Genomic DNA, 10,079 nt, shown 5'->3' on the forward strand with positions numbered 1-10,079 from the left:
AAAGACGACACAGAGACGACACAGCCCAAGACCCGAAACAGAGAGAGAGACACAGAGACGACAAAGAGACGAAACAGAGACGAACCATAGACGGCACAGAGCCTACCACGAGCCGACACAGCCCCAGAGCCGCAAAAGAGACGACACTTTGTCGTCTCTGTGTCAACACAGAGAAAACACAGAGAGACGACACAGAGACGACACAGAGACGAACAAGAGACGACAACGAGACGGAACCGAGACGACAACGAGAACCAAACGAGACGACGACAACGAGACGCCCACGCGACGAACACGAGACGACCCCGAGACGCACACGCGACAGCGAATCATATATATATATATGATTAAGTTTGTAGGACAGAAAACATAAACACAAAAATAGTCTTTGGCTCTTTATTTTGTAGCTATGATCTTTTGTACTAAGAGCAAAAAAAGCTCAGAAAATAAAACCTAATATGATGGTTTTTTTTTTCAAGAGACTTATTATTGAAATGTATTAAAAATATGCAATAGACTGAACTTGGGTAAGTGCAAAAGCTGTCCATAAAGTTCAATAGTTCCGTAACTGGCCAAAGTCCCAGTATTTCTTAAATACTTGAAGGTTTTTTTGCCAAAGTAAAAATTCGTCAATTCGCTTCTGGAGGTTTAATCTTATTAAACATCAAAATCCCATTTAAGCAAACAAAATATTTTTTTTGTTATGAATACAAATTGATTCATAGGACTTTAATTCTAACTGGGTTCAAATTTTGTTTTTAGTTAGGATGCTTTCTGCAAATGCACTATGTCAAACAAATGATCCTCTTATTTTTTTTTTACTCTTTTCTAAAACAATGCAATCAAATTTTGGCCTAGATTTGTCTCTAAGTAGTCACGACTATAATATTGCTCAGAAACAGTGATACACGATCTAAATTTTTATTATTTTTTTCTATACAATTAATACACTGTAAAAATTACTTGAAATACAGAAAATTACTTGCTGAAAAATCATAAGCTGATGAACAGAAGACAACAATGAAGAGTTAATTTTCAGAAGAAACTCAAGTGTCTTTTCCTACAAGTAGAACTATGTGTAATATAAATAGTAAAAAAAAGAGAAAAAAAGGATTCAGAATGCCTTTTCAGTACTAAAGACATTAAACAGAAATAGTACATCCCAGGCTTCATTATTAGAAGCAAATCATCTGGTAACACAAGATGCAACAGCCTTTCACTCATCTATTGTAGCTAATTGATACCACAAGTCAAATAGCTTTTTATAAGTGCTGTCACCAGACCAAGCACCTGCACTCCTGCACGACATAAACTGAGCCTTAATGTCTGAATCAATCCATGTCTCAATATAGTTGGCAAATAGGGAGCTAGAGCTTCGAATTAGAATTTCCTGAAGACGAAGTCCATTCATTATACTTGAACGCCCTGATCGTCTCACATCTTTTGACGATGTAGCAACGGGTGCTGGTGTTTCTGCTCGAGGATTAGGTGTAGACGGTCGCTTGGCTGGTGGAGCAGTAGACTGTTTTGGAGTCAATCCATTTGAATTAGTTACAAGAGTTGAAGCTTCTATTTTAGATCTTTTGGCAGGTTTTTTTGGCTCAGCCGGGACTGGTGGCACAGACTTTGCAGATGTGGCAGCTTTTTTAAAAGGGTAAATAGAGCATACACTATAGGATTCTCTTATGAGACTTTCTATATTATGATTGGAAAAGAAGGGCTGCAAGGATGGAGCAAGATTTACTTTATTTATATCCCTGCCTGATTTTATCTCAGGCCAGCCATCTATAATGTTCTTGAAAACTGAGCGCGTTACAGCCATTTCTTCTCGACACCCAACAAGAATAATATCCTTCTCGGCGCAAAATTTTGTCAATTGATAGCTCATATGACCTCGTCGATTACTCAAAAAAAGAACCACAGGAAAACGTTCCTTGCCTTCAGATAGCCAAGCATAAAATACATTGGTGATATACTCAAATATTGTCTGGGATTTTATCCAACCATCACCAGAGCACCCAACCGCCCAGCCTTCGGGCATGCTTTCTCCTATTTCATCTGGCAAAGTTTCAAAGGGATACACGACCATTGGAGGTGCCTGACTTCCGTCAGCACAGGTCACACAAAACAAAGTGAGTATCTCACGATCCCCTTTCCTTGCCAATGCATTTGGCTGAAATGGATAATTTACCTCACCAGTATTTGGATTAATTTCAAAACTTAGCTCTTCTCCACAGAAAACTGATCCAGCCTTATCAAGAACTTGCAACTTATTTTCTTCTTTCAAATAGGATCGCACAGCAGAAAACCAACCATCGCGCCCATGGACGAGGCTATTAAATTTTTGTCTTTCCTTCTCAGCTTGGTCAAAAGTAGCAGACTGTCGATTTTGAAAAAGCTAAAAAAAAACAAAAAACATTTAAGAAAGGAACAAATTAACTGACTATTTTTAAATACAACATTATTAGAATCAAGATAATACCCCTGAATTTCAGAGGAGAGAAGGATTTCAACGAAATAAATAATTTACTAAAAATGCTTGCAACCTGTGCTCTGTTTTACATCTCCCCTGATCTGGACCTCACTTTAAGATTAAAATATGCCCGTCTGCTTCATTGGGCAGCTTCCCTCTCTTGAATTGTCCAAGGCTAACGATTATAAAAAAAAGACAAAAAAGGGAAGAGTACTAAGCTTCAGATTAGACAGGCTGCGGTTAAGGTAGGAAATGAGGTTAGCAGCTGGTTTTGTATTAAATCAGGAGTTAAGCAGGGTTGTGTTCTATCCCCCTTTATATGGATTATTTTGATGGACTTTGTTTTAAGGAGCACAGGAAAGGCAATGGAAGGCCATGGAATGAAATGGGGAGGAAAAGTCTCCTGGACTTGGATTTTGCTGATGATTTAAGCATCCTAGATGAAAGTGTGAGTAAAATGAATGAAGTTTTAGAGGCTTTGCGAGTTCAGGGTGCTAGTATTGGTTTGAAAATTAATGTTAGGAAGACCAAGTCACTAAGGCTAGGAATAAGTGAAGATGAAAAGGTGACGTTGGGTAATGAAAAGATTGATCAGGTGGGCAGTTTCACTTACCTTGGTAGTATTATTAGTAAAGATGGTGGGAGCAGTGAAGATGTTAAAAATAGAATAGCCAAGGCTCAGGGTGTTTTTTCACAGTTAAAAAAAGTCTGGAAGAATAGGAAGATAAGTCTGCAAACCAAGATTAGAATCTTAGAAGCTACAGTGATGACAGTGGTCAAATATGGTTCTGAAGCATGGACGCTTCGAAAAGCGGATGAAGATTTGCTAGATGTTTTCCAGAGAAATTGCTTAAGGATTGTTCTGGGTACCCTGCTAACTGACCGTATTTCAAACAATAGGCTATACGAAAAATGTGGTTCAATACCGCTTTCTGGGTCTATAATGAAAGAAAGGTTGAGGTGGTTAGGGCATGTTGTTCGGATGAAGGATGACAGACTGCCGAAGATTGTTCTTTTCGGCGAACCATCTAGGGCTAAACGGAAAGCAGGTCGTCCCCGTCTGGGTTGGGAGGACGTCATAAAGAAAGATTTAAAGGAAATGGGAACTTCGTGGGCGGGTGTAAAAAGGGCGGCTTTGAATAGATTGGGGTGGAGGAGGAGCGTGCGTAGCTGTGTTGGCCTCAGGCGGCTTGGTGCTGCGATGAGTTGTTAGTAGTAGTAGTAGTACTTAAAATATCTAGTAAATTCGCGTTACAGGAAAGAAATCACATAAAAACATACCATTTGGTTCCCCATTCAACACTCTTCCAACACCCCATTCAACACTTTGGTTTCTTTTTTTTTCTTTTTTTTTTTTACTCATCAATATCTGCAAGGTTTTGCATAGATCCAAGTAATAGATAACAGCACTGGGGGGAGGGGAGGGGCTGGTTAACATTCTAAGTAGATAGAACAATAAAAAGAGCCTCAGCGTTTTGAGGCTCAAAATACTTTCCGTTTGCCTTTTTTATCCTGTAATCATATTCTTGGAAGTTTCATTTTTATAACACAAAATATGTCCAATTTCAATAAAGGTAAGTGTTGGAAGAAGGAGAAGTAGAAGTAGATAGCGTACTTCAAATGGCCCCCATGACCATAATTTAGGCTATGGAACCGTTCCTGAAATTTTAATTTGCCTGTCAAAACTGCCTTCCAAGATAGTATATAGCCCATCGCCCCCTCCCCAATTGTCACCAATAGGACTGAAATCAGGAAATAAAAATGTAAATATACAATTAGATACTTCAGAGCTTCAAAACCCCCTTAATACGCCCAGACATGGTCTTAGGCTACATACAAAATTTTTGCTAAATTTATTCTTTTTTCAAGTTATCTTTATTTGTCATTATGAATCAACTATTGATTAGAAATAAGCAAAAGAGATAATACAATGATAATATAATTATTATAGACGATACCAGATAAATAATGTAATATAATGTATAATCGACAAAATCAGTAAATTGTTGTATATTGCTTGGGGTTTTATCTCACCCCCCTCTCTAAAATGTGATTAGAAATTCCAAAACTACTTTTAAAAAATCTTAACACTTCCTTATCTAATTTCTAAAAGTGTATTAAATCAACTTAACCCCTCTTTCATTGATGGATGAATATACAGTCCACTTTATGGACTCGAACTATATTTTTCAATAGTACAACTTCTTCCTCTTTAATGCTTTAAGATAAATACTTATCAATCAATGGGAAGAAAAGAGACACACTATTCAACGAAATAGTATGAATACGCATAGTGGGCTTTATATTTATTTATCCATCAAAGAGGGGAAGGGGCTAATAAAGCGATGCCCTTTTGTTCAGGGGTGAATCTCCAGCATTTTTATTGGGGTGGGGGGGACGGCAAGAGGGGTCCATATCTGGATTGTCAAAAGGCATGGGATGCATAATATTTTTTTCTCCACATTATTGGGGGGGGGGGGCAACTGCCCCCTCTTGCCACCCCCAAACGACGCCCCTACTTTTTTTATTTATAGAAGTAAGTATTTATGACTGTTTTCAAGTAGTTTCCAGAATTTTGGTAGCCGTTTTCTATTGGCAAGCATTAAAAAACAAGGAGTAACTTTAACGGTCCCTTTAAGGGTAAATAGTTGGCCACTTCGGAAGGATACATGCCAAACAAATATGTGTACTACCACCAGGGGTGTCCCGATGGGGGGAGGGCCCCCGCCAACTTTTTTGGCATTCGGTAGAAATTTTGCAAAATCGGCCGAAATTAAGCAAAATTCTTGATTTCTGCAGAAAATTCGGCATAAATCATGTAGCGATTCGATAAAATTTAAGAAGATCCCCCCCCCAATAAAATGATCCTCAGGACGCCCCCGAATACCACTGAGTTCCTTATTCTATGCTATTTTCAAATATCATGGTCCCTTCTCTGATAATGGACGCACGCACCCCAACCTTGTCCCCACATGGTCCCAAATCAGGGGCGTAATTTGCTGTGGGGCAACTGCCCCCTCTATAACCAAGTTTGCCCCACCCCCTATCCCCCACCCCGACCTCAGTTTGCCCTCCCCCCAAATGAAACTTAATTTATGGAAAAAACCTTGTCAAAATTAAGATAAGCCTGCATAATTTAAGTATCCAGAGAAATAGGGCAGTTTTCTTTAGTATATCTTTGCCTTTATGGTACTGGTTGACTCATTTTTCAGTTTTCACAGTCATTTTCGCTTGATTTGGGAAAATTGCTCCAACTTTGCCCCCCTCCCCCCCCCCATCAGGATTTTGACGAAATTACGGCACTGTCCCAGATAAAGCCCTAGGAATATATAAATTACTAAAAAAAAACACACAAAAAAATGAAGTTCTTATTTAATAACATACGGGACGTTAATATTAATCAGATGGTCAGGTTTCCTTCTATTGTTATCAACTTTTCAAAAACATTTTAAATAGTGTTGTTTTCCTGATTCCAGTGCGATTTACAGGTGAATAAGGTCATCAAGTCGACATTGTAGAAACCCGTTTGAACAAATATCCTATGACACATCACGAGGTTTCGCTGTTAGAGAAATCAGAGGGGGCTCAGGAGGGGGGGTTGTGGATTGTCAGAAATGTGATTATAATCTTTGAAAATAACACGGTACTTGTGCATTATACAGGTCCACAAAAGAAGTTAAGTTTGGTCAATGCTAATAGAAAAAAATAAAATAGGATGAATATATAACAGTTTAGAAGAAAGCCACACAATGAAAACCACGCTTTGCATTCCATTTCTCTATTCCAAATACCCATTTGTCGGGTTTCGTGTCTGGTTTCCTTATGCAGCATATAGCGGCGGGCCCGTATAATGCACAAGTACCAATAACACAGAAAAAGGAATTTAATTGTACTACTTATATTTATTTAGGATAGTTCCTTCTGAAATGGCCAACCACTACATACTTACCCCTTTCAGGACTCAAAATTAAATTTACAAAGGAAGAGATTAGTACACAAGGAAATAGCATAAAACGACGCATCGAGTGATATGTTCGCACTCTATATATCTAAGGAATGGGAAAAGAACTTCAAAGTAAATTCAGGCATATATACTCTGCGGTATTTGCCAAGAGAACTAACTGGAGAGAACGAAACATGTTAAGAAAACAGCTCTTACTTCATAATATGAAGAATATTTATAGTTAACGCATTTTTAATGCAACCTCACTATACCTTACCCCCTCCCCCAATGTACAAATATATAGCCCAAATTATAAAGTTCCTGTCTTAAGAAAACAATTCTTACTTCATAATATGCAGAATAATCATAGTTAACAAGTTTTGCACGCATCCCTGCTATACTTTACCCCCAAGCCCCCGCCCCTGATCTGCAAATATATAGCCCAAATTAATTATATATTTCATATCTACTCTACCAGTGCGTCTTGTTTCAACCCGTGTAGCTGTAAATTGAATCAACTGTAAGGAAACAAAAACTGGAAAAACAAATTACGAGTGGCGGAATGTATTGAAAATATTTAATTTCGGCTATATATTTGCACATTACCGGGGTTGGGGGTAAAATAAAGCAATGCACAAAAATGGGTTTGCCTGAATATGGGGCCCAGGAAGGGAAACAACTTTTTCTTCTTTAAACGGTTTTAAAAACCAAATAATGTATGGGTCAAACTACCATAAAAAGAAAGGATTATCCCCCCTTTATCCCCCCCTGATGTGCAAATATATAGCCAAAATTTCTTTCTAAACTATTATATTTTTATCCTATTTTGTTTTATTTCATTAGCATTAACCAAACTTGACTTCTCGCGTGTCTCCCAGCTAATAGAACAATACCAAAAAAAGGTACCTAGGTTAAGTTCTGTATTAAATATATGCTATGCTTTACCCCCCCCCCCCTAATGTGCAAATTTATAGCCCAAATCTGTTTTTGAACTATTATATGTTCATCATATTTTGTTTTATTTCATTAGCATTAACGAAACTTCACGTCTCGCGTGCTACCGGATTCTTGTTAAGTACCCTAATAATTCCCCACAAAATAGAATATCCAAATTTTTCAAAAAATTAATAACTTACTTGAAAAAACATATATAGTTTTATATAATTCAATTATATATGTCACCTTCCATCAACTGTAATCTACTACGTACTAACAGCCAAGGGCAATGAACTCAGTGATGAGTCACCCGTCACTGTCGCACGCTCCTAGGTGTATTTTATTTAGGCTATTTCAATTGAATGAAATGTTCAGTCTATTCGTTACATTATTGTTGTAGATTATTCCTAACATTACAGATTATTGCAAACAATGCAAATAGACTGACTTTATTTCAGACAATTTTGGTTGAATGATGCAAACGAAAATATAATCCGTGCTTTCTTGGAAAATTGTTAAACAAACTATGTCTAGAATATTGTTAAATATAAACGGGTACTGGTGCGTTATATGGTCACTTATTTGCACATTAAGGGGGGGGAATAAAGCATAGCATATATTAAATACGTAACGTAACCTAGGTACCGTCCCCCCCCTAAACCCCAGAAAAACAACAGTTTAAATATCGTAAACGCAATGAAAACTACCATATCGGTACCCATATCCCATATCCAGTACCCATATCTGTATGCTAAAGCAGTGTTGATAGGGAGGTAATTCCTGTATGGTCCATGGAAATATCTCTTCTGGATAATTTTGATCCAGAATTTAATGCATAAAAAAGCGCAAATTATAACTCATGAATGGACATAATTTTCTTTGTGGGGAGGAGGAAGCAGTGGCGGTTTTAGGGGGGCGGAGGGGACGTTTTCTCCAGGTGCAGAAATTTTAGGGGTAAATTTAAAAAAAAAATAATTCTCACAGAGGCGGCTTTAGGAGGGGACAGAGGGGACACTTGCCCCGAGCGTGGAAACTTTAGTGGTGCAAAAGTTCAAATATACAATCTAAGAGTTATAATCATTTTGTAATTTTTACTTCTTTTTTTAAGGTAAAGTAGAAGACGTAGTAAATAGATTAAAATATTTAATAAATATTAATTAATCAATAAAATGAGAATAATTAAATAATAAAAATTAAAATAGTCAATAATAGTTAAATGATTAAAATAATGAACTAAAATATCTAAAACATAATTTATTGATAAATTGAAAATAATTTCATTAAAGTTCGGCCAGAAAATTTTGTGGGAGATAAGGGGGGAGCGCTAATCAAGATTTTGCCCCGGGCGCAAGCAAAGCCAGAACCGCCAGTGAACTGTTATAATCATTTATAATTTTGAAATTATATTTTTATTACGACAAAGTGGAGAGCGCAGTTGCCAGTTAGTATAAACAAATCAAATTCGAAATTTTCATTTTTTACACAACTCCATCACCATTCCTTTAAGTACCAAATTTAAGTAATTTTATTGTTTTTTTTTCATAATTTGTATGCGAACTTTTTCGTATTTTAAAACATGTCAATAATTAATAGTTTATCAGAAGATAAAGTAAGAAGTTAGATTTGAATAAATGGAGATTTTTGTTAAAATTTTGCTTAAAAATTTTCAGAAGACAGGGAGGGGGGGGGCTAAAATCAAAATTTTCCCTGAGCATAAGAGAGGCCAGAACCGCCACTGGGAGGAATGAGGTACAATTTCGACAACAGCACCAATAAGAAGTGAATTATATAGAACACATGAGGATTATAGGGGAATTCGCTTGACTCTCAGGAATTTTGGGAGATATAGCTTCAGAGGTCCCACTGCTTATGTGTCTGATTTGGTCTCAGGCGAATCCTGTCCAATTAAAAAAAATATCTGACCCGTCCTAGCTTTTAGCAACTTAGAAGAGAGAAGGATTTTGTATAAGAAGTTTATGTGATAAATCTTAAGAGTTTGTTTTCAAACTGTTTCCCCACAGTCCGTGGTAAGGAACTGTAAGGCAGCCCAATAGTAACCGAAACTCAAAAAAGGAATTCTGATGATGATAGATGTATCAAAAGAATAGGGTTTTCATTCTGATTCTAAATATGCAAAATCAATTAGGTTTAAACCCATCTAAACACATGAGAATTAGATAATTTGCCTGATTTTCGAAAAATGGGGTAATAGCAGGGCCGTGTCCAGGATTTTCTTACACAAGGCTGTTTTTTGGGGGGGGAGGGGTACACAAAAAAACTAAAAAAACGCATACAAATTTGTTTATATCTATTTTTGTTACGTTTTTACGAGTCAGACAAACATTTCGGGGGATGATAGTAAAAACCCTACTCCCCCTGGATACAGCCTCGGGTAGAAGCCCTAAGAATCATATTCAGCATTTTACCGAGCCCTACTGTCAATGGTTGAAACTCCTATCTACAAAAATGTGGAATTTTGTATTTTTTGGCCAGAAGAAAGATGGGTGTTTCGGTCACGGATCACGGATGGGTGTTTATTTGTTTGTTTGTTTTTTTCCACGGGTGATCGTATGGAACCAATGGTCCTAGAAGATTGGAAGATAGCTCATTCGAACGAAAATAATAAGTTCCAGTGCCCTTGTAAGTGATCAAAAGGATTGGAATGCCCCTTTTTGCCACAAAGACATCTGACCAAAATTTTGAGATAACCATTTGATTCAGCATAGT

The 10,079-nt window shown here is 37.2% G+C and overlaps 1 protein-coding gene across 1 annotated transcript; it reads right to left on the reverse strand.

Moving 5' to 3' along the window:
- Positions 1–907: 907 nt before the first annotated feature.
- Positions 908–7,647, reverse strand: LOC148955919 (uncharacterized). The gene is made up of 2 exons (XM_089093145.1): positions 7,553–7,647; positions 908–2,398 (listed from the first exon to the last, which is right to left on the reverse strand). The coding sequence occupies exons 1-2, from the start codon at positions 7,562–7,564 to the stop codon at positions 1,217–1,219; spliced, it is 1,194 nt and encodes a 397-aa protein (XP_088949271.1). The 5' UTR covers positions 7,565–7,647; the 3' UTR covers positions 908–1,216.
- Between the last annotated feature and the right edge of the window lie 2,432 nt (positions 7,648–10,079).

This window comes from Artemia sp. Qi Xiang Cuo, chromosome 1 (genome assembly GCF_049724085.1).
Source record: "Artemia sp. Qi Xiang Cuo chromosome 1, ASM4972408v1, whole genome shotgun sequence".
Lineage (NCBI taxonomy): Eukaryota > Metazoa > Arthropoda > Branchiopoda > Anostraca > Artemiidae > Artemia > Artemia sp. Qi Xiang Cuo.